This window comes from Symphalangus syndactylus, chromosome 6, assembly GCF_028878055.3.
Source record: "Symphalangus syndactylus isolate Jambi chromosome 6, NHGRI_mSymSyn1-v2.1_pri, whole genome shotgun sequence".
Taxonomy (NCBI): domain Eukaryota; kingdom Metazoa; phylum Chordata; class Mammalia; order Primates; family Hylobatidae; genus Symphalangus; species Symphalangus syndactylus.
In genome coordinates, this window is record NC_072428.2 from 106,860,066 (window position 1) to 106,886,024 (window position 25,959).

Consider the following 25,959-nt stretch of genomic DNA (forward strand, 5'->3'; position numbering starts at 1 on the left):
TTCAGCAAAGAAGTGACATATTCAAATTGTCAGTTTAGAAAGGTATCTCTGGTATGCTAGGGGGCAGATGATCAGGGTGAGAATGGAGAGGGAAGACCAGCAAGGAAGCTGTCCAGGTATGAAGTGACACTGCCCTGACCATGGGCATGGAAGCCAATAAGGAGATGGACATGTTTAAAATACTCGTAGGTGGGTGTCAAAGATGATGTCCTAGAAATATGGGACATGTTCAGCACTGAGGTAGGATCCAGAGAGGGAGACCAGGTTTTGTGGGAGTAGATGGAGATACCAGAAGGATATCCAACTGCTCCTTCTTGGTCTCTTGTCCCGTCTGTCTTTGTCTCTCGGCCTATTAGCTTTGGTGGCCCCGGCACTCAGTCCTCCTCTCTTCATTCTCTACAGTCCGTCTCCTCGGAGGTCCCATCCACTCTCATGGCTTTTCATGACGTCTACATGCTGACAACTTCTTAATTTAAATCTCTAGCCCAGACCTTTCTCCTTAACCCCGGGACTCAAACATCCAACTGCATGCCCAGCATCTCCACTTAGATGCCTAAAAAATATATGTCAGGCTGAGTGCAGTGGCTCATGCCTGTAATCCCAGCACTTTGGGAGGCTGAGGCGGGTGGATCACTTGAGGTCAGGAGTTCAAGACCAGCCTGGCCAACATGGTGAAACCTCGTTTCTACTAAAAATACAAAATTCAGCTGGATGTGGTGATGCGCGCCTGTAATCCCAGCTACTCAGGAGGCTGAGGCAGGAGAATCGCTTGAACTTAGGAGGCAGAGGTTGCAGTGAGCCAAGACCGCATCACTGCACTCCAGCCTGGGCAACAGAGCGAGACTCCATGTCAAAAAAATAAAAATAAAAAAACCTCCATTGTGGGCAAAACTACATTCCTGGTCTCCTCATATCCTACAAACATGCTTCACCAACCAGAGTCTGCATGTCGGTAACTGGCAAAGCCATTCTCTCTGTTAAAAAAAAGTCAAAATCCTTGGCATATTCTTTTTTTCTCACATGCCTCAGATCTGACTCCATCAGTAAATCCGGATGGAGTTCGATCTGAGGCATGTGACAAAATAGCTCTGTCTTCAAAATAGAACCAGAATTCGGCCACATCTCCTCACTGTCCCCTTCCTTCCTGGCCCAGGCCACCAGAGTCCCCCTCCTGGAACACCACAGGAGCCTCCCACCTGGCCTCACCACCCACCTTTGCCCTGAACTGCCCCCAAGCCACTAGCAGTCTTATCTCCCACATGATCGAGGTGATTACATTCCAACATAATCCCCGCCTTGTTCAACACCCTGCAATGACCCCCCTTTTCGCTCCAATGAAAACCTGAATCTCCCAGGGGCCTGCAAGGCCTTAGATGCTCTGCTTCTTTGTCCTCTCTAATCTCAGCTCCCGGTCAACAAAGTCCAGGCTTACTGGCCCCCTTGCTGTGCTTCAGACACACCAGCCACACTTAGTTCTTCCTTCTTGCCTCTGCCCAGAAATCTCTTTTCCCATCTCAGACATCTGGGTCCACAAAAGCCATCTTCCCAATTTCCAAGCTACAAACCTATCCCTGTACCTCTCCTCCAGGCAGTTCTGATGCCCCAGCCCTACTTTTTGTTTTTCCCTGTAACACACATCAACTGCTGAAACACTACATCTTCAGCTTGTTATGGGTATTAATTGTTGTCCCCAGCTAAAAAGTAAGTTCCACAAGAGCAGGGGTGTTGGGTTTTGTTTACTGATGTATCCCAAGCATCTGATGCATAGTAGGACCCCAGTAAATATTTGTCAAATTTGATCTTAAATAGCTGTTGCATAGACAAAAGTGATATCAGAGAGATGGATTTTGGAATTCTCTGGAGATCCTTCAACAAAACATATCAGACTTTCTGTAATGTGGCCACAGCCTAACCTTATACCTTCCTCCACTGTCAACCCAGCCCACCTGGCCTCTATGCTAATTGCAGCTTCCTGGACAACCCTGCATCTTCTCCCCAGGTGCCTGTGTGTGAGTCCACTCCACCCGAAGTGTCTGTCCCCTACCTCAGCTGCACCTGAGCAGCTCCAACTTATCCTGCAAGACAAAGCTCAAGTAGTATCCCCTCTGAAATACTCCTTGGCCCCGCTTTCTGTCTGCGTAGTTAGCTCTTCTCCCCCCTGCTACTCCACTGACATGCGCACACCTTTACAGCACAGCCTGGGAGTGTTGCAGGTGAAAGGTGGAGATTCCCAGTCAAGGGGCAACACCTGTATGGTTGGAAAAGTTGTTTGTTTTAATTTCTTGCCCTCTCTTCTCTCTTCTATTTCTTTCCTCTCCCATAAACACACATGCTGCCTATATACACACAACCTGCCCTGAATTGTTTTCCTTGAATTGATGAATTACGTAAATGCAATCCTAAGCACAGTTGTTTTCAGGTTGTCCTAACCTTTTGCTTTATTGATTTTTCAAGGATCCAGAGTGTTTACTGAGTTTCAGAAATTGGATTCTGTACTTATTTTTCTGTACTATCCTAGTTTTACGAGAATCTATTTGCTCAGCATTCTCTATTCTTTCAAAAGTGTTTAAGATTTTTGTAAACAGTTTTATTTGGTTCTTTATTTTCTGGTGACATTGATCTCAACATAATGCTATTTATATGCTTTTAATTCTTCTTTCAACACTGTTAGGATTGCATTATGTTCACCCAAGGAATCCACATCTGTACAAAATGTGGCCAGGTTTGGCTATTCCTTCACATTCACAGTATTCTCATGATTTCTAACAATTCTTGTCTACTTTGCCTAAATAAGAAAATGTCATAAACTGACACTTTTGATAATGAAAAAGAGACCTTAGTTCATTCCAGTGTCAGAGTCTACTTGCAAACATTGATTTCCAAGAAAATTTCTCAGGTGTGAGCAAAATAAGCAAAATAAATTCAGACCTAAGAGAAAATAGCATTACAAAGAATGCCCACCTCATTCAAACGCTCTGCATTTTGAGGCTAGAGGGGGCCTGGCCTCTGGCACCCTCACACCTCTCCCCTTTGTCTCTCTGTCCCTGGGTGCTGATTTCTCTTTCTTTGTGTGACAGCCACTATGAAAAGAATGGGGTCCACTCACCACCTGCATTCCTCCACAGCCATTTGATATCTGCTTTCGATAACACCAGAGGAAACTGATCAGTCATATAAATCCAATCCTGAGCACAGTTCCTCGTTTGGAATTGTACCATGCTTTATGCCGAGGACATTTTCAAACACGGAGAGAGGGAATGTCTGATTCATTCGCGAGTAATGTACCAGCTTCCTCTCCAACTTGTTTCCCTTCAGTGGTTCACATTCTGACTATTCAGTGGGTTTATCCATTCCAAACCCTGTATTTGAATGCAACTGGCAAAGGTTGCTTGGCTTATTTTTTTTTTTAATATATAGACTTGGAAAGATGTTTCTCAAATGTGATTTGTGGATTTATGTTATTCAGTGTTCCTGGATTAATTGAACAAAAACTGGTAACACCGCTACACAGTCTGAATCACAAAATTATGTCCATCCATTTAGCTGAAAAATATGAAAAAAAATACTTGTGTAAGTTTTCATGCATTTTAGCACTTTCTTTACATTGGGGAAGTTCAACCTTCACACCTTCAAGGGCAATGAAACATTTTTGTCTGACCTACAATTTATTAATGGGACAAAAGCCCATCTGTCAATCAGGGCTCTGAGAGTTCAATGTATTTTCTGAAAAATATTTTTTACATTATGCACAATGGTAAAAACAAATGTCCATTTATTCTTCTTTCCCAGAAGTTGAGTACTTTCAACCATTCTTAAAAGGACAAAGATGTTTGCTGACAGAATATGAATTTATAAAGGATAATCTTGAGGATATAATGGCATTCTATTCTTTTTATCTTTACTCTTGCTATATCAGAGTTGGATAATGGTCTCAATCATATGTTACAACTAGAAAATGCACAATTGGCTTTTTCTTATGCTAAGAGGCAGCCATTTTCAACCTTTTAAATGATTATAGGACTAAGAGGGGATGCAAAAGCAGATAAGAATCTGAATAAAAGCACTATCTGTCAAAGAAACAACATTTGTGTAATAATCAAGAAACTGTTTAGAGCACCCCCTGGAAACATTAATTATAACACATGCAAATCATTCCTGTACGAAGCTTAACTTGTTTATCTCCTATAGCCACCTGTATTTGAATTTTTTAATAAGCTCATTTATTATAAATAAAGCATGTAAATCAATCTGGGAATACCTTTTCTGTTTCAGAAATTTCATGTAAATGACAGGCTGCCACATACAGTACAACTGTAGGAGGAAAAAGTTTCTTTACTCCCTTTCACATAGTTACACCTTCATATGACACTTAAAACTACCTGCCAGGAACTTTTAAAACATGTTTTAGATGCACAGAAGCAAACCCGAATGAAAAAATGCTATGCAGTTTTGCAATACATATATACCACAGAAAGCTTAAAAAACATTCTGCCCCAACAGATAAATAGGTTTGGCCCAAATCTTTTTAATCTGAGTTTTGTGGGTAAAAAAGATTATTGTTCCCTTATTTTTCCCCATTTGCTGACAACTAGGATTGTCATATAAAATACATTCACGGGACATGCTTATACTAAACAAATTGTCCACTGTTTATCTGAAATTCAAATTTAACTCAGCATCCTATATCTTTACTTGCTAAATCTCAGTTGGGATATGGGCTTACTCTTTTTTTTTGAGACAGAATCTGGCTCTGTCATCCAGGCTGGAGTGCAGTGGTGTGATCACAGCTCACTGCAGCCTCAACCTCCCTAGCTCAAGTGATTCTCCCACCTCAGCTTCCACAGTAGCTGGGACTACAGGCACAAGCCACCATGCCTGGCTAATTTTTTTCTTTTTTGTAGAGATGGGGTTTGCTCAGGCTGGTCTCAAACTCCTGAACTCAAGCAATCGTCTGGCCTCAGCCTCCTGAAGTGCTGGGATTGCTGGCGTGAGTCACAGTGCCTGGCCTGGGCTAACTCTTTTTTAAAGAGTTAAAATACTGGTTCCTATTTGTTTTTACTTCTCTAGTATGGGAGGCCGTTACTGTGGCTTCTGTCTTGGGGGGCAATTTTCGAAGGGCTTCAAGAACTTGAACCAAGGTTAGAGGAAAACCACAAGATGGCTAAAGGATGGGAAAAGAAGAAATAACACTATTTAAACTGTAGATGAGAAGACTAAAGTGATGAAACAGTCACCAGGTATTTGGAGTGGTCTCACCCAAGGGATTGTGCCAACTTCCTCATTTTTTATGAGGGCAGGCAAAAACTGGCCAAAACGCAAGTTAGGATAATAAGCATAGTAGCTATTATTAAATGCTAGGGTGTGCTGCATAACTGAATGACAGTGTTTCTCACAGTTTATCTCCAACTCTCATGGCCAACCCATGAGATGTATATCATTATCCCCATGTTTTGAATGTAAGAAACTGACACTCAAATCAGAAGGCATGTCAGCGAAAAAGGCCATATTCACATCCCATCTAAGTCTGTCTGACACTAAAGCCCACACTCTCTCCACTACACTCCACCTTGTCTCCAGATTGTTTTGGGGTGTTTAAATGTGATTATACCAAAGAGCAGTTGAATGCGCTGAAAAATTCTGAAGATTCCTCCTGTCCCTTTGAATCCCTGTTGGAAACCATTGTCAAGGTAGTGTCTGGCTATGATAGAAGGGATTTTTGACACAGCCTATTGTTTTATCTTTTTAAAGTCAATGTAGGTGCTTTTGATGATCATAACACTAACTGTTAAGTCTTTAGGCATAAGAATCAAACATTCAACTAAGCATGTTTACAAATTTGCTTTCAGCCCAGTGGATCTATCCACTTTTCCATTTAGGTTACACATTTAGATTTCAGAGTTTATCCTGTTATCTTCAAATCCACGGACTGTACACTCTTTGAGGGAAGAAACTCTTAGTATCTAGTCAAGTACATGGCATGCAATGAGTGCTCCCAAATACTTGATTAATATCATATGATATAATGTAATATGATTCTTCATAAACAGTGAGTGTTTATAAATACAGTATTTTAAATGTCATTAGGAATCTTCTATTGGAATCTTAACTCTATTTTAATAGGCCTACTTTTAAAGTTAATAAACATAATATAAACGTGGACAGGGCTAAGATTTTTCCTTAAGATTTCACTCTGGCAAGTCTTCCTGGAGATTTAGCCATGGCTGTTTTTATGACTGTAATTTCCTTAATATGGGGCCTCAGCCATATTCCATCATCATAAATCCCTTTCTCGCACTTAAAAGCAATGTTGAAATATTTTCCAGTTTCTATATCTTAACTCTTTACTTAGATCCATTATTTCCATTTTGAGATTATCTTATGTAAATATTGTAGAAGATTTTGGAATTATATAATAAGAAAAAACTAGTATTCCACCTCAGAAATCTTAGCTAATAGATATGTTCTCAAATGCAAAGTGAAATATTTAAAGTAATTATTCAAGTAAATAAAGAGACCATCTTTATCCCAATTACTTGAATATTTTACATAAAGTTGGTTTTATGCACTTGACTTTGTGTTTAAACTCAAGGTTGTAGTATTGTCTACTGGACATTGTTAGCTCTGGACTTTTTCAGGAGCAAGGAATAAAAGAATCATTTTTAAACTTATTTAAAAAAAGAAATAAGGAAGAAAAGAAGAAATTTTACTGGCTCCCCTTAGCTTAAGACATGGCTGGATACAGATGCTCAAACAATCACATCAGGACCCTGCCTCCCTCCATGTCTGGGCTCTCTGGCCTCTTGGGTCAGTTTCATGCTCAGGCTGGCTTTCTCCACATAGTAGCAAAGATGGGCATCAGACATCCCAAGTTAACATCATCTTTAGTGCTCATGCTGTCAGAAGGAAAGAGGCCCTCTCCCAGCATCCATATTACATCTCCAAAGAGATTCTGTTTGGTCTTGCTTTGGCCACATACTCACCCCTGAGCAAGCTCCGTGTCAAGAGAATAGAGTTCGTTGAAAGGCCAGCCTGGTTTGCACACTCATTCTGTGTTGAAAGATGTAGACCATGTGATTGACAGTCCCAGCAGACAGGAGAGGGAGAGTTTTCAAAAGCGTTGCCAGTATAAGAGACAGTAGATTCTGGGAAGGTAAAAAGAGGTATTTATTAAAATACTGTGCCTTTGGAATAAAAATCTTTTCCAGGAAATGCAAATAATTTAAAACAATTCAAATAAGCATCATATGTTTTAAAACAATTAGAAATACATGCAGAAGAACTGAATTGCTTGTTTAGTAGATTTCAGATAATATTTTCTCCTCTTTGAACCTCAGTTTTGTCATCTGGAAACAAAGGATAATGCTTACCTTATAAGATAATCATTATTAGAAGAGATGATGGAACTGACCATATCTATGTACTATAAAGTGCTATCTACATAGTTATAAATTACGACAGCTAAGAAATTAATCCCTAAAGAAAGCAAAATTACCTATGTCACGGTTTAGAAAGTCTCTCTCTCAAGAAAAAACTTATTCTATTGCCTCTGTTGGGTTTTTTCCTGAGGAATCAGTGTTTGAATGCAATATACATTTTTGTAGGCTCTGCAATGTTTTTATGATGAGGACAGTGATAGCGTTGACAATTACTCAATGAATACTTAGAGATTTAAATGTATCGCTAGATTTCTGGGAAATGAAAAGACCAATGTAAGCTAGTTGAATGAGAAAACTAGAGGTGGGCAGATGGTGGACAGATCAAGTCACTGGTTTTAAAGGTAGGCTGAACTGATATTTGTAGCTATTAATAACAGCCATCTTCTTTAAAGGAAGTACTCCTAAATATCAATAGTTTAGTGGCCAAGGTGCCATTGAGATGATCACTCCTAGGAAATGTTTTGCCAGTGATATTACCTTAACTTTCATCTGAAAAGAAATAAAGAAATGTTTTATAGATGATTCACTTTCACCTGATATGTGCACAACATTTTAAGAGAAGGAATTAGTCAGTCTGTTTGAATCATCTTTACGTGTTCCTTTTAGCAGGGAACTCAAAGTTGGTTAAACGGCTAGCTCTATTTCAGAAAGCAAAAATAACAGAAACAGTGAAAAGACAGTCTATATTGAAAGCCTGATCCAGACACATCATGGGGGAATAAATATATCAGGACAAAAATATACGAAAAGTGAAAGTATTTCTGGAGTATTTCACTACCAATATAAATATTAAAATGCTCACACAGCCAGATCTGGCAAGTTATATAGATGAGGAAGTGAAAGCAATAATATGCCAAGTCAATGGCATTGGTGTAAAATGTAATCATAGAGGAACAATCTCAGAGTTGAAAATTATTAGAATTGGAAAACACTTTGAAGTTCTTTAGTTCCACCCAGGAGTATACCGTTAAATATTTAATAACCATCCCTCTGCGGGCTTTAATAACAAGCCCTGATTTGTAGTGTTTGCCAATCTTTATGGTGTCAATACAGCCACCATGGCTGATTTTAGGCTACCAAGATGAGGTCACTGAAACACAAGTTGGGAAGAGATGCACATAGTAGGCTGTCATGAGCCAGCACACAGCTAGCTGGTTTAGCATTATAATTTTCAAATAAGAAAGCAGTTGACTTCAGAGGAGTTGGGTGACTTGCCTGGGTCATACAAATAATTAGCTGCACTGCCACAACTAAAACTAGGTCCCAGTGTTTGACCTCAGAATTGTGAATGCATTATGAGGAAAGCACCATGATTGATTGATTGGTAAGCCCACGTGACTTTCTGTCCTAGTTAAGTTCCCCTTTAAGGCCCTCTGTAGACATTTCTACATTGAGTTTAAACTATAGTCTGTCTATCTCCACTACTGGCCTGAGATCTCACTGACATTTGGAAAGTGTTTTATTTACCTTTGTGTCTTCAGCACTCTGTACAGTATCTGACACTTAGATGCTTATAAGTGTTTGTTGGGGGCCATGTACAAACAATAGAGAACATGCATTAACCTACTATGTGCCAGGCAGTGTTCTTAGTGGTTTACATGTATTAACTCATTGAATCCTTAGAATAAGTCTCACGAGTGAGGTAGGTACTATAATCCTGCCCATATTTTAGATGAGAAAATAGAGGCTTAGACTTATTTGCCTAAGGTAACATAGACAGTGATTGGATTTAAACCCTAAAATCTGGCCAGTGCCTGTGCACTTGGCCTCTCAGCTGTCACTCATTTAACTAGCAGTTATCATAGTGCCCAGCTCAGCACCAAATACTTCTAAAAGGTCTCCCTCCTTTCCTTAGGAAGGACACAAAACATTTCCCAGAAAGGATCTGATCTGACCAACACACACCTTTGTTAATGGGGAAGGGCCTTTATTAATGGGAATGATCAAGGAAATGGGGCGTTTTTGGTGATTACGTTTTCTCATCTGAGGTTTAAACAGAAACCTCTATTTTAATTAAAATTTCTGTTGTCGACAATAGGCCCTAGTCCCATTTTTTTCTTTAATTAAAAAGTTAACCTTTTTTTGATGTATTCACTTGAAAAATGGCATCACCATATGGTAACAGATAATGTAAAGAAGGTGTAGGAGATTAAGGTACTAACTCCAACTGTGTTCTGTGAGGGTTTTTCTTTAAATAGAAAATATATTCTTCTTCCCCACTGATTTTCCATCTCATCAAATGAAATAACAAAAAGCCTATTTCTACATGTGTACATTTTCTTGGATTCTTGTCCACTGAGATTTAGTACAGTGTGTGACTTATGTGCGAACCTTAAGATATGAATCTTATTTTAAAAACATAATTTAATATCTCTAATTTTTTTGTTTTTGTTTTTGTTTTCTTTAGATGGAGTCTCACTGTGTCACCAGGCTGGAGTGCAGTGGTGCAATCTCAACTCACTGCAACCTCCAACTCCCTGGTTCAAGAGATTCTCCTGCCTCAGCCTCCCAAGTAGCTGGGATTACAGGCACGTGCCACCACGCCCAGCTAATTTTTGTACTTTTAGTAGAGACGGGGTTTCACCCTATTGGCCAGGATGGTCTCGATCTCCTGACCACGTGATCCGCCCACCTCTGCCTCCCAAAGTGCTAGGAATACAGATTATTTTGAAGGCTCCTTCAAAAAGCCTAGAAGAAAAAATGCCATTCACACTTCACACTGCATTAATGGACATCAACTAACATGCAAATTGGTTATAATACTTTTCTCCCTTTTGGCAATAATAATTCATTTGTTTCCTTTCTTTCATTATAATTTCTACAGAAAATACAGCAATAAATTATATATTAAGCTCAATTTTGTTAGATACACTGATACCATATGGATAAGTGCAGTTAACTTTTCACATAATATTTATTTTTCCCATTGTGCTCTAGATGGTTTAGATACATATTTGCAGTTTGGTTTACAGTTTGTATTTTCCCTCTAGCACAACAAATTGTCCCTAATCCTTTTATTCTATTCCTTGTTATTCCCTCTACCAGCACCAAAAATTTGCTAGTACATTGCAAAACAATGAGAATTACAGATAAAATAGCAAGCATTTATATATACTCTATATTGATCAAAGTGCTTTTAGAGATGAGACCTCTTTTTGATCCTTAAAATGGTTATGTGAGAATATCCGACCCTGGGACTCAGAGGTGGATGATTACCTGGAGTCACACAGCTAGAGAGGGAAAGGGCTAGAATCAGAGGTCTGATTGTCTGACTTCTGTTCTAGTGCATGCTCCTGGCTCGCTTGGGAAGTTGCTTCAGTATAGTGAAGCACTTAAGAGCATGGATGGGTTCTTATTAGCCAGACGTGGAATTGAATCTTGGTTCTGACTGTATGATTTTAGCAAGTTTGCTTATCTAGAAGAGAAGGATAATAATACTTCCTTCTTCACAGGGTGGTAATGAAGAGTAAATCAAAGAGTTTAGCAGAATGCCTCGTACATGGTAAGCACTCAATACATGTTCTTGTTATTTTTATTATTACATGGCTTTGCCTTACTGAGGCTTCATCTTGTCCTCTGGTCCAACTACAGTTCTCTAGCTTTGCTTATCCCTTCATAGCCTCTACCCCCAGTGGCACGATCTTGGCTCACTACAACCTCTGCTTCCCGAGTTTAAGCAATTTTCCTGCCTCAGCCTCCCAAGTAGCTAGGATTACAGGCACCTGTCACCACACCCAGCTAATTTTTTTGTAGTAGAGATGGGGTTTCACTGTATTGATCAGCCTGAGTTCAAACTCCTGACCTCAAGTGATCCGCCCACCTCAGCCTCCCAAAGTGCTAGGATTACAGGCATGAGCCACCGCGCTCAGCCAGGAATTTTCATTCTTTATCCTCCTTTGAGACTCGGCTCTAGCATCATTTCCAGTCGAGTTGGTCTCCCTTCCTCTGCATTCTGATAACTGTTAACCCACTGCCTCCATCAGGTGACTTGAGCTTCCTGGGGAAGGGCATCGTGTCTTTGTAGACATCCAATAAATGTTAGTAGAAGAAAGGGGGGTCCTGCCAATAATCATATGTCTTTCTCACAATTTAAGAATAAACTCCTTTTCACCCTGTTACTACTTTTTGCTTGTCTTCCCTTTGACAAACATTCTACTTCTTCATCATCCATTCCCTCAATTTAACATCTGATACCACTATAGAAACTACTGCCTTGAAGATCAACAAAGAGGTTCCATGTGGACCAACGTCTTCCTTCTTGAGACCCTCGCCTGGCTTTTGTGACACAGTGCAATATTTGCTCTCTTGATGCCTCACTGACCTTAACCTTCCTTGACTCCTCCACAGATTTCTCAACTGTGGGTATCCCCTAAGATTTCGGTCATTTGCCTTCTCTTCTTTCATCTAGTCCATTCATGAACACACCCATTCCTGGTTTTAACCATCACCTCTATGCAGATAATGTGCAAAGTTTATTTCTAGTCCGAGTGGAGTCTCTGTTACTTTGCCAATCAAATTCTAAATTTTTATTCCTTCTAGTGCAGCAGTGGCAAATATCTGACACTCATGTGTCTCACTCAAGACAGATACTGTTTCACCCAAGACTGATCATGCCACTTTCCCAGTCAAGGCAGGCTTCTTAGAATCCTTCTCATTTCCGCCTCTGTTCTTTGGCACTAATGCTGTGTCTGCTCAGAGTTTTCATTCTTCACTTGTTCCAGGCACCTGCTTCCTGGTGAATAATGAAAAACCTACTAGTCATCCTTATAGGAGAATATGCACTCATTTCCCAGCAGCACATCCGACTCAACATGGTTAAAACCAATCTACCATTCCCATATATTCAGCCTAACTTCCCAGTGCAGTCTACCCTAGTTTTATAACTTGTTCTACTTTTTCCAGATAACTGCTAATCATCTTTGTTTGTCTTTGCTTTCTTTTTTGCACCGTGTTTGATATATTAGGGTATCAAATCCTACTTATTCAAATATGTCCCTTATTCATTCCTTCTATCCTTGGGGCTACCATATTTATTCTAGCCCTTGTTACCTCATTATGGGATATAAAAATAGCCTGTCAACTGGTCTTTCCATTGCCAGGTTCTCTCTGTTCTAAGCCACCCTGCCTCCAGATCAATCTTCCTAGAGTAAAACCTTCATTGTATGACTCTCTAGCTCAAAATTCCTTAATGATTATCAATCACCTCTTAAAGTCCCCAATTCTTAGACGATTAGTAGAGTAAAATTATTTTTGATTTGGAGTCAAAAAGTTTTGGATGCAAATTTTGGCTACTACACTTAACTGTTATGTAACTTCGAATTTTGCCTTAATTTTTATTCATCATTTATTCAGTATCTATTTGTTTAACACCTTCTGCATCTCAGGCTCTGTACTAGGTACTTGGGATACAATGATGAGCCAAACAGACCTTGTCCTTGCTCTCCTGGACCTCACAACATAATGAACTTGTCTCTATTTCTTATGATCATAATAATCCTAAGTACAGGCTGTGCTTTTTTCCCTTGATGCTTGTAGCTTTTGGTTTGTGCTATGCAGGGTATTATAATATCATGTACAGTGCCACAATAATCAGCATATATGTGTTATCACTCAGCCACATTGCAGCTTCACTGAAGGGCAGGGGCTATGTCCCATTTCCCATAGTGCAAGCACAGTGCCGTGCACATACCAGCTGCTCAGTGATTTCTGATGTGGTTTTTGTAGATCCAGCGTTAAGTCTTTGGCACAGTCATGATGCCTAGTATGTTTTTAGAGGCTCCCTTTGTCCTACCAGAATTATGCTATTTAAAAAAAAAGTCATACCTATTTAGTTTATATTCATTCTAAGGCCTCTCCTTTCCAACCTACTACCCTGCCTATAATTATTATAAGGAGAACTCACAATGTTTATAACTTGTGCACCTTAAGTTTTAAAAACTGAATAACAAGCCCATTCATGTTTCCTCATAGAAATACTGTCTATATACATACAATGAAATGTTAAAATAATGTTCTTTTTACTAAATAGCTTTTTGACTTGGTAATGAACAATATGTTGTTTTTCCCTGAGAAGTAGTTCTAGGACTTTAGTTCTGAAGATTATGTTTTATTTTATACATTTTCAGCCTCCTGTTTTTCAGTTCCCTGTGATCTTACATTAAACATTTGTCTGTCTAAAACAATAGGTTAACTATAGCCAAATTATAACCATACCATTCCTCTCCACACAAAATCCTATAAACAGCATGTGATCATATTGCTTCTAGAATTTATGATTGTTTTCTTCCAAAAGGAAGCTAAATTTAGCCTAGTAATTCTACATGCTCCCAAGAAAACAATGCCTGCTGTGATTTCTAGAGTAAATGAATCTGAACCACAGTTCCTTTACTTGACTAACAGAGAAAGTTTAAATATCAACCTAGTCATTAACCACAGTTATTAAACCACATTAAACAACCAGCAAGGGGTTAAGAAAGAAAGTTGCTATGTTTTTTCTTTCATTGCTGAATGAGTCTAACTTAGTTACTGTATCAACCTTAATACAGAACATTGTTTGCATCTCAATGGTTCTCTAAAATTATTCGTTCATGGCTTGAGTTCTAAAATTAAACTATGTGGAGTCATGTCCAACTGCACAATGCATCTTTATGTGAAACTAGCTAGAGTTTTTGTTTTCCTTCTATGTAAAAGTCCAGTTGGGAAGCTTTGTTTCTGATAGTTTAAATGGTATAGGTCTTTCAGTTTTCTCTTCATTTCTGACAACTGAACTGCTCTTGCCTTGAACCTGTTTTGGCAGATAAACCTCTCATAATGAAGACTCCCGCTGTGCTTGCACCTGGCATCCTCGTGCTCTTGTTTACCTTGGTGCAGAGGAGCAATGGGGAGTGTAAAGAGGCACTAGCAAAGTCCAAGATGAATGTGAATATGAAGTATCAGCTTCCCAACTTCACCGCGGAAACACCCATCCAGAATGTCATTCTACATGAGCATCACATTTTCCTCGGTGCCACTAACTACATTTATGTTTTAAACGAGGAAGACCTTCAGAAGGTTGCTGAGTACAAGACCGGGCCTGTGCTGGAACACCCAGATTGTTTCCCATGTCAGGACTGCAGCAGCAAAGCCAATTTATCAGGAGGTGTTTGGAAAGATAACATCAACATGGCTCTGGTTGTCGACACCTACTATGATGATCAACTCATTAGCTGTGGCAGCATCAATAGAGGGACCTGCCAGCGACATGTCTTTCCCCACAATCATACTGCTGACATACAGTCGGAGGTTCACTGCATATTCTCCCCACAGATAGAAGAGCCCAGCCAGTGTCCTGACTGCGTGGTGAGCGCCCTGGGAGCCAAAGTCCTTTCATCTGTAAAGGACCGGTTCATCAACTTCTTTGTAGGCAATACCATAAATTCCTCTTATTTCCCAGATCATCCGTTGCATTCGATATCAGTGAGAAGGCTAAAGGAAACGAAAGATGGTTTTATGTTTTTGACGGACCAGTCCTACATTGATGTTTTACCTGAGTTCAGAGATTCTTACCCCATTAAGTATGTCCATGCCTTTGAAAGCAACAATTTTATTTACTTCTTGACGGTCCAAAGGGAAACTCTAGATGCTCAGACTTTTCACACAAGAATAATCAGGTTCTGTTCCATAAACTCTGGATTGCATTCCTACATGGAAATGCCTCTGGAGTGTATTCTCACAGAAAAGAGAAAAAAGAGATCCACAAAGAAGGAAGTGTTTAATATCCTTCAGGCTGCATATGTCAGCAAGCCTGGGGCCCAACTTGCTAGACAAATAGGAGCCAGCCTGAATGATGACATTCTCTTTGGGGTGTTCGCACAAAGCAAGCCAGATTCTGCCGAACCAATGGATCGATCTGCCATGTGTGCATTCCCTATCAAATATGTCAACGACTTCTTCAACAAGATCGTCAACAAAAACAATGTGAGATGTCTCCAGCATTTTTACGGACCCAATCATGAGCACTGTTTTAATAGGGTAAGTCACATCAGTTCCCCACTTACAAACTGTGAGGTATAAATTAGAAATAACTATCAGTCTCAAAAAGAATATCCAGGGCTTCTTTTGTGCATGGTAAATGGTATTTATCCAAAATAGTTGCAGATTTTTTCCAAGAAAATTGAGAAATTGAATCTTCATTTACACCTAAAATTATATCTTTAAAATGTAATATGGTAACTAAAAGAAAAATATTTTCACAATTCAGATTTGCATGTTCGTGACATTTCAGATTATATTAAAGTTATTTCCCATATAAGCTTTTGTAGTTCTGATCAGATTTACACAGATCTTATCACAACAGTAATTCCCATAAAACATAATTATTGACATTTCTATATAATCTCTGCAACATTTACAAGATACTCAAGCTAATTTGTACCCCTTAAAGAATTGTTCCTTATGAGATTATATTCTCTCACTGATACAAAATGATTAATATATATTCTTGACATTACTTAAAGGAACTTAACTTTAAAAAATCTCTTCTGAAATGCTGGTAAACAAAACATTTTTAAATGAGCTAGTATACTTCTCTAAATAACCTGTAAGAGTAGAGAGGAAATGTTTGCTCCCAAGTCCTTCCTTTAGAGCTTGACTTTAATCACGGACTTCCTTCTGGAAAAGACTTGTGTCTACCAAGTTCTAGCTTGGCACTTTACCTGGTTGGTATTTGTTATTTATAAGCATAAATATTTTGATTGATGATTATTTATACTTATATGAAATGGTATTTTCATAGGAGCTGTTAGAGGTATTCTTGGTGCTGTGATTTAAATATAGTAACAGCTATCAGCTATACCTGGAGATTTATCCTGCTAGTCAGTTGATCACCTGGTCTGAGTGTTTATTGTGGCTTTGAGTTTCTTGATCTAGGCCAGATTTGGAATACGGACCTGACTATGACCATAATTGAATGAACAAATACTGTAGCTTTTCTAAAGACAGTTTGACTTTGGCATGGTATGTTTCACTTACTTTAGCAGTTTCAATCTAAGATATAAAGGTTATAATTGCAATCAGGTAGCATAAAGTATATAATTTGCTGAGGGGTAAGGGCATATGAATTCAGAAACATTTGGTTGACTTTTGCTGAAATGTCTGGGACACTTCTCTAGATGGAAACTGTAGTTAACTTTTTATGATGCTAGGAAAATACTTCCAGGAAAGTCAGTTCATCTTTTGGTGAACTAAAAACAAAACTTCCTTCCTCTCTCTTCCAAAGTCTGTGAATATACATAACATAAATGCACATACATTCCAACTAAGACTTATTTCCCCCTGCATACATTTAATATATGTTGCAAAGAAGCAGTAGAATTCCTCATGAAGCTCCCCCTTTTCTTTACTAGAAACTACAAAAGAGTGAAAGGAAACAAAACGATTTTCAGAAACCTGGGATAAGGAAATAAAAATATGATATTAATAGCATTACAGAGAAGATATTTTTCTGCATCCAGTAAGTTGATTCTGAGACACAAGTTATAAAAGAGTCTATTAGGAATTCCTCCAGGGCTCCTAGAGCACATGGATTTGCTATTTAAATCTTTCTTTGTTAAAAATTAAAAAGAAGGGTGGGGCAAGAAAAAAATCAAAAAGAGAATTCATAAAGGTATATTGATATCTCATTTTTTAAATTTTGTACATTTCAATCCTTAGATGTAAAAATACTTATCAATTCTAGAAATTCTCAAAACACATCTGAATTTTATCCTATTCCTTTGACTTTTTTAGTGTTTCAAGGGAGACAAAGAGACAGGATTATCCAATGAAATTCAGGTCAGTTTTATCGCCCAGGAAAAATTCCCAAAATGCACTAGCCACACCTGAAACCATTATCACTCCCATCACAAAAATTCTTGCGGGAAACAAGATGGAACTTGCCAACATAGTCTTCTTACAAAGGAAGCCAACTTTTACACTAGCCAAATTCCATAGACAAATACCTTCAAACCTCCTCTATTTATTTGCCTGTTTATCTTCTCTGGTTACAAAGATCAAACTTCTTCTGAGACTGAGACTACACATATTCTCTCTCTTCATATACCCCATCCAGACCTCAGATTGTTCCAATAATGAGCGTAAAATCATTTCCTAGCTTAATGCCAAAATGAAGGCACCTAGAGCCATTCATCACACACAAAAAAACAAAATGATTACAAGATCAAAGCTGTTTAGCAGGACTCTCAAGCAATAAGATGACTCCATTTTGTCTTGGCAGATTTACTTGGCCAGAAATCAAGTGACCCTTTTAATAATTTCTTGGAACTGAGTTTTTACTTTGGCATCAAGTTTGGTGAAAAGACACACATATTGTAGTTTTGTTATTAACATCTCTAATACATTTATAAAGGGACTCTTGTGGACAAGGTTAAGAAAGCTGAGCTGCAGCAGTAACTTTCCACTTATGCTTCTGCCCAGTCCTCAGTGTTGACACATTGCTGAAAGAGGGATTTCCTGGCACTCCTTGAGCTCTCCGCCATGTGCAAAAAGCGTTTCTATCACAAGATCGGATAATGGGAGTGCCAGGGATGGGCCTTTTACATTTTAGGGGTCCAGCAGGTGTACCAGGCCTGACTTGCTTATTTAGGATCACATATTATGTTGCTTTTCCCAGTCTCACATTTCATGAAATACGTCTATGCAAACTCTTCACATGCATCTTCTCATATTGATGACATCACAAAAGCCCTCTTTTGAGTCATTTGATAATTCCCAGTGCTCGTCATCTTCACCCATAAGCTATTTGTGCTTCAGAACTCTTTGTCTCCACATACGATGCTGTTTCTGGAAACTTATCCCAAGCCACAAATGCCCACTTATAGAATACCAATGTTGTTGATTATGTCAGTTGTTCTATAAGAATATATTCTTGATCCTCATAATGTGTCCATTTTTTATGTTGCTTTTGAAAGTGATTCTAAAGAATTTGTTTACAGTGACTTCCAACATTGAGTACTATGAGATTATACACCCACAAATAATTACTAAATCTGTTTAAATATCTTTACCTCCTCCTTTACCCATTCATCAATCAACCTCTATAAGCATCCTAAATTAGTATTGATTGAAGTTGTTTTAGGCTAAGGCATATACTCTAAATAGCCCATTATTATTCAAAATAAAATAATTGAGAAAACTGTCCCATAATATGGATGGAACCTTTGTAAAGACCCATATGTAGGGAGAAAAAACCCTCATCTCTATTTGAGGATAAGCAGTAGCAAAAATTTCATTAACTTGTTTAAAATTAAGTGGAATTTAATTTTAAGACTGTGGAATCTCTAACAGTCTTTTACATATAAGGGATTGATTAATGTGACAATTTCAGGAAAAAAAGCGAGAATCAGTACACATTGGCCCAATCTCCTACAAATGAGAATCAATACAGAATAAGAGAATTTTTTAAATCCCCAAATCAGCAAAGATCCTGTTCCCTAAGTTATAGAATATTTATTAAAACAAGTGAAATAGTGCATTTTAGAAAAAATTTTAATCAAAGTTGAAATTAGAAAAGGGTTCTTGAAATAGCTCTCGCCTCTCAGAAAACACAGTTAACACGCAACACTGTTTTTCTTGAAGTTCTATTATCAAAGTTTTGCTCTATAGATAAGCATTTGAAAGACTTGTAGCAAATATTTTCACCAACATCTTGATGACCTTAATGACCAAAGTTGGATCAAGTGAAGGGGAAAAGCATTTGGTGCCAGACACACCTGGGTGGAAGTCCTGGTTTACTGCATACCAACCATTTGACTTCTGCCACATTACCTAACTTCTTAGAGGCTGAGTCTCATTGGTAACATGCAGATGACAATACCTACTTCACAGGATTTTGTGAAAATTTGGGATAATGTATATGAGGTACCTGGCACAAGATGACTATAAATTTAGCCTGTTGGGAGACAGCATGGGCTAATGGAAAGAGACTAAAGTCAGAAATGTGGGTTAAAATCTGAAGCCCACCATCTTCTACCTGGATGGCCATGAAAGCATTATTTAAACTCTGAACCCATCGTCCTGCATGCAGGACTATTGTGTGCACAAGTATATTAATAATGTCTGTAAAAGGTCCCAACTTGGTCCTTGGCACAAAATAAATAGCAGCTATTATTGTAAGGAATACTTGCGTAAAGAAAGGCAAATTCAAATGATTGGATTATGTTCTGGAAGAGGCACGTTCTGGTTCTATTGTTTACAAGGGTCTTTCACTTCTTTCTCTAACTGTTATGAGTGACCTACCTCCATAATGCTTAATTTGTGTTATGTTGTTCTTAAGATTTAATAGTTCCAAAAAAAAGATGGGGTGAGGAGTGGTGGTAGTTTGAGGGGGCAGAGGATGGGGAGGAAGACAATTGAATCAAAATTGTACTATAGTCAAGTTAGAAGGTAAAAGTTGTTCTCCTTCCTCTCACTTTCAATCCTAACTATCCATGACATAAGATATTACTCTTATGTACTTTGTCATATCTTGCATTCAAGAATTTGCAGATAATGCAGTTTTAGAAAAAGTCAACCTCATAGGTTGTTTGTATTGGGCCTCCTTGTTTTTAAATATCATTTATACTCAAATTCAAAGAGTAGCCAACTGCTTCCCAAAATAAAGGAAACTTAAGGTAGTAATTTTCCATATCCGTTTCACAGAATGCCAAAGTTAAAGAGTCACTACTCAGAGCCATCAAAGGAAGAAAGCAAAGTGATGAGAACAATTTTAAAGGAGGACAAAAATCAAAACAGGATGCAAACAAAGAATAATAGGAATAGGAAGAAAAATAAACATACAGTGATGTTTCTTTATTATGATTATAAAGATGATAGATGAGTAAAATCGAGTTACATTTAAGTTGTAATGGAAGAAAATAATTGCAGCCTTCCATCAGGAAACCACAAGGACCGTTATTGATCTGTCATCCTCAGGGCATGTCTCGTAATATTTAATAAAATAAACAAAGATTTATAACTTTTATAGGCCACATATCTATAATCTCCCACACCACTTGAACTGTGAATGTGGAGTCAATGTTACAAATAACGTCCATGTGATTATGCTGGTTTGGCATGCCTTATTTAAACAATCTAGCACTCTCAAGAGAATGTATTTTGTATTAGGGATGAAAAATGTGAAGTCAGATTATAGAGTTTTTTACTTATTGTGCTCGAAAATGAGAAAATGTTATCCAATATGAAAAATGTTGTTAAGGATTCTTCATTCTTAATATTAGACAGACTTCCAAACCTAAATATTAAATATCTTGGCCATATGCCAAATGTAATAGCTACCAAAGCAAAATCTTGCAAGAAAGAAAATCCTTGAGGTATAAAGATTCAATGTACTTTTTAAAAAATGTAAGTAAAAGGTTATTAATTTTACATTTCATTTCTTTTTCTTCTCTAGACACTACTTCATCCTCTTCTAGGCTCAGGGAGTCACTGCTTCCTAACTTCTTTATTTTAATTATCCATGCTACTCATTCCACGAAAAGTGGCATATTGCATTATTTTATTAAAAGAAATTTAAAATTAGTTTCTTTCCAGAATTTTGTAACGCCCCCTGAGATCACTGGGCACACCCTTGCAGTGTTAGAAAACATGTTACAAAATGAACCACTAATTCCTTTTGCTTTTTCCCTTCCTCTTGCTGACTGCTCTTTAAACCATTACGTGGCTCATTCACAGGTCTCTCTACCCCAGGAAAGATGAAAAAGCAAAGGCATGATGTTTTTATAACCTAATAGCAAGAGAACACAGTGCTGAAACTGTCACCAAAACTGTGGGTAGGTTTTACCAGTGGGTTATATTTATTCGTGATATGATTGATAATATCTCTCACTTGTGTGGGGAATGAAGCGTTAACTATGCCACATGCATTTTAAATTGATTTGACATTCTTCTTAATGTCCTTTCAAGCAGGTGGCATTATAACCCGTGTCTTATTTAGGTAGTTGATTTCTACATGGAGATTCATCTGATAAAACTGATATCGCAAACGGGAAGGAGTTTGTACAAAATGAAATAAATCTTAAAGTTGATTTTTGTAAAGCCCAAATGTTAATTAAAAACTTTGAATCCACAACTCTGATACATGATATTTTCATTGACATAAACATGATTAGAGATTTCTGGAAGCATATGGGATGCTGCATTAATAAGGAGATGAACTTACTTGAGTAATAATGGATTTTTTTACTCCAAATACTGTTTCACATTTTGGGTGTTACATCCTTACTTCAGACTTCTGCCTTATCAGTGGCCATTCCACCCTATGTTCTTATCTCCTCAGTCTAAAAAGAAAAATGGGGACCCGTCAGAATTTGGATAGAAGACCCTCCAGGAATTTCTGCCACTGCTTATTCATGGGTTGGCACAGACACTGATTCAGTGGGCACACGGAGTTCAGAATGATTCAGAGCCCAGATATGTGCCCTAAGTCACATCTCCAGCATCCAAGGAGGACTGGAAAGTGCTCGTTATCAGGAAAATGAAACCAAGGGCTCAGCTACTCCTGAAATCATTAAAACTCCTTCCCTTGATTTTTTTTTTTTTTTAAATAATATATGTGGTAACCAAATCTAGGATCCTGGATACATTCCAGTCTGCTAATTACATATTTTTTTCTAACTAAAATGTTCCAAGCGGGTTCATTTGCATGTGAATTACTTGCTGAGCCATGTTGACTTCCTATTCTAAAAGCCTCACTCTGCCTTGGGAAGCAGTTTACTGCACTTCACCCTAGACCTAGTCTAATGTTGGAGCAGACAAAGTGTAGCTACCCATATATACTTCAAAAATATTTTCCAGTCTCCCCACAAGAGGAAAGAAAAATGTCTAGCAATTGCATGCTAATTTAGACTAAAGCTTTGTTTTAACCATTCTTGGTGATCACAAATGGGGAAAAATGATTTATGAACAGTATAACTGTAAAACAAACAAACAAAAACCATTGTGAATTCAGAGTAAAGTCTGACTTCATTTGTCTTATTTGGGTAAATCAGCAAAATGTTCATCAGTCAGAGGACATTAAAATGGTAGATGATACTTCAAATCATGCCCTAGATAAAAGGAGTGAATTAAGGTTAGTTTTGATTTGTAAACCATTCTCTTCTAAGGCTGATTTTATAAAAATTAAGTTTGCTGAGTCATCATCTCAAAATATATAGTTATTCATGATTAGCTAGAATTTGTGTCTGCGTATCAAAGAAGTAAATTTGTATGATATTAAATTTTCTAACAATGTTTTAAATTTAAAATGTCCGATTAACACTTGCATCTAGCAACCAGTCTACTAACTATAGGTGAAGTCATGCTCAGGAAATGGGGAAAATGCACAGATTAAATTGGTCTGTTAGCTCTGAGTGAATCAATAGTATTTAGTGCTAATGCACTAAGGAGATTACAAACACTAATGCAGTAGCAGTCAATAGTGAAAACGAATATCTCTAAAAAATATCTTGACAATAAAATGTGCAATATTTTCCATTTATCTTAAGCTAATTACATTACCTGCTTGTTCTTTCATCTTATTAGTTTAAGCCAAGTGCTAGAAGCCTAACCATTTTATTTAGTGCATAAAAGGGCCAAAACCTTGTAATCATTGTTTTCAGCAGGAGACAGAGGAAAGGATTAATTCATGTAACCAAGATTCAACCAGAAATTCAACAGATATTTATTTAGTCTCTAAACCTGATAGTATTACAATGGAGAATGAGCTAGACTGTACCTGTCTTCAACAAGCAGATAGAATAGTGAAGATGACAGTAAACATTCAATCACACCAATGAAGAAATACATCATGATAATTTATGAAATATGCTGTGAGGGAAATAAACATCTGTGAATGCAAATAAGAGGGAATATCTAAATTTTGTAGTTGAGTCACAAAAGGCTGTCCTGAGGAGGTGAAAGCTAACTTTTATATAAAGCTTAAAACTTTAAAAAAGCAATATGTCTTTAGTACAGAGGCAAATATATAAACTAACAGTCATTACTTATTTCACAAGCTTACATCTTAACTACAAGCTGCAACATTAAATCAGCTTTCTTAAGTGGTTTGTGGTCATTAGTGCATACTATCTTACACTTAGAAAAACATCACAAGGAGTAGTACGATGCTGGAGAATTTAACTTTTTAAAACATTTCCTGCCTTAAAATAAACAGCTGTAAATGTGTTTAAACATTCTTTTGATTTCTAAATGAATTAAGTTACTTTTTATTATGTGGTTCTTCTTCATACGAAGAAAATAATATGTAGATTACTAGAAGCTAAGAACATACTTTAGATCATGCTCACACTCACTGCCTTTCCTGGCCTGTCACCTTAATCGGCTTCTTTGAAAATCACTATTTCTTACATGGGCCAAGTTGTTTCTTCCTTGTTTCCCTCTTCTTCCTTCTATGGCCAACACTTGGGACCCCATTTGTCAGAAGAACATGTTCCTCTTGCGGGAGGAGGGGATTGTCCTATTACCAATAAGTTTTATGACCAAAAGAAACATAAGAATCTGAGAACACAGAAAACAGGCTCTTTTGAAACTGTCAAAATTATAAACATTAATAGAATTCAAGGGAATGTGATGCTGAAGTGATCCCAAGTCACATTGTCTTTCTGCCTCTGTGCACTGTACTCTGCACAATTACATCCATTTTTAGACCATTTCCTTCTCATGAGAATCATGTGCATGGAAGGCCAAAGGAGAGACAAGTGCTCACAAGGATATCATGAGCACCTATGAATGTACGAATGAGTGCTCTCCAGTTAGTGCCATCTTTATATTGTTCCGGTTTATAGGCAATGCCTTCATCTTTACCTACGGACACATTTTGCCCTTCTCTTTCATTTTAATCCAGTTCATCTATATATATTTAATCATGCAAATATCTAAATAAGTTTATGTCTTGTAGGGCAGGCACTTTGTCATGCTTCTTTGTACCTAAGCATATGCTTTGCAAATCATAAACAATGGTGTTGATTTTATTTTATATAAAAACTTGGATTCTCAAAAGAAATCTATGTGTTCACACAATAAACAGAGACCATCTGAATTGCTGAAGTGCGACTGAATCATAAGCAGTATTGTTTTAGTCATCTCTGCAGACCAGGAAGATTTGAAATACAGGTGTAAAAAGATGTGTGAGGCATCAAAAGAAATATTCACCTTTCTTTGTGTTCATTTTCTTTATTTTTGCTTGGCCAAGAAAGAAGGGGTGTTTTCCAAGGGAATAGGAGGCTTCAGGGCTTATTCCTGTGCCTACAAGTCAGAGAGGTCACTGGCTTGCCCCTTCCTGAAGGCTGTAATTACAGGCAGAGGACTATTTATTTTCCCGTAAGGCGACCAGAATCTTGAGTGTAAAAAACTGTTTACAAGAGTACACTGTGTATAGGGGTTACACACAACCTCAGGAAAAATAATAGGAAAGTGAGACTATTTTTCTTTATGTATTCAATCATATGAGAAGGTCCAAGACTCTGGAAATGTTCTAAAGTACAATAATAGAGATGAATATGAGGTCAAATTAGGTGATCCTGGGGCTTAAGGAACTGAATTAAATGAATAAAGAAGAGGAATTTCTAATAGGGCATAATCTAACTGATGATTTGTTAAATGTAAACTTATTTGTGGCTCCAACATCATGGTAAACAAGAATGAATAAATGTATTAGTACGAGTAATTGAGAAGTATTTCTAATGTGAAAAACACCAATTACATTGGGTTTATCTGGCGCCAATGTGGAAATAAATGAGCAATATTTCTTACTCTCAACTAAACTTACTCTCACTTTCAGAACTGTTATAGGAAAGATATTGATTCAAGTAGAGTTGGGCATGCAAAGCACAAGATCAATTCTGTTACTGGCCTGATATTAAGGATATTAGTCAGTGTTTGAAAAATGATTTGTAATATATAAGTAGTAGTTTAACAAAGTAGGTAAAACTTGTAATTAATTTCAAAAGGTCAAAGCAGAGATTATTGACATGTACAAAGAGGACCCGCTTTATATATGCCTGCTTTGAAAAGTAATACCATAGTATGGTAAATTGTGACTACTTCTGAGATTTTCTGTCTAGATTCTTTTTAAAACCAAATGCTTAAGAAAAAAACATGAGACGTGAGTAGCAATTACATTTTTTAGGCTGAGTAGGTAGCATAATTGCCTCATGCCTGTCTCCTGTCTCCATTTGTTTTTAGTAGATTCTGCACAGAAAAACAAGTTGACCTTGGTATTGAAATTTTGGAGTTCACTATTTGTGGCACAGTTACAGATCACAGAAAAAAAATGTGCAACAGGACTTCACCACACCTAACAAAAGAAAGTTTTCTTATTAAAAACAAACCCTCCAACTTATTGTGAGATCTAGGGTAACCATGGTGTTAACTATATGCTATTTGATGTCTTATAACCCTGGTGATAAGATAACAATCCAATTGAATGCAGATGAACTCATGAAAAAAGAAGGATTATGAAATATTTGGAAAGTAAACACCTAAATTTTCA

The 25,959-nt window shown here is 37.6% G+C and overlaps 1 protein-coding gene and 1 long non-coding RNA gene across 2 annotated transcripts in view; one reads left to right on the forward strand and one right to left on the reverse strand.

Annotated features, from left to right (window-relative positions):
• The window catches only part of LOC129484918 (uncharacterized), a 125,369-nt gene extending 122,177 nt beyond the window's left edge, over nt 1-3,192 (reverse strand). The window contains exon 1 of the long non-coding RNA XR_008658563.1: nt 3,107-3,192. This is a non-coding gene — a long non-coding RNA (uncharacterized lncRNA). The remainder of the gene's footprint in view (nt 1-3,106) is intronic.
• Nucleotides 3,193-10,892: 7,700 nt separating this feature from the next.
• Nucleotides 10,893-25,959, forward strand: part of MET (MET proto-oncogene, receptor tyrosine kinase) — a 100,253-nt gene continuing 85,186 nt past the window's right edge. The window contains exons 1-2 of the mRNA XM_055283760.2: nt 10,893-10,938; nt 14,233-15,446. Of these exons, the coding sequence (XP_055139735.2) occupies nt 10,896-10,938; nt 14,233-15,446 (1,257 nt within the window). The 5' untranslated portion in view covers nt 10,893-10,895. The remainder of the gene's footprint in view (nt 10,939-14,232; nt 15,447-25,959) is intronic.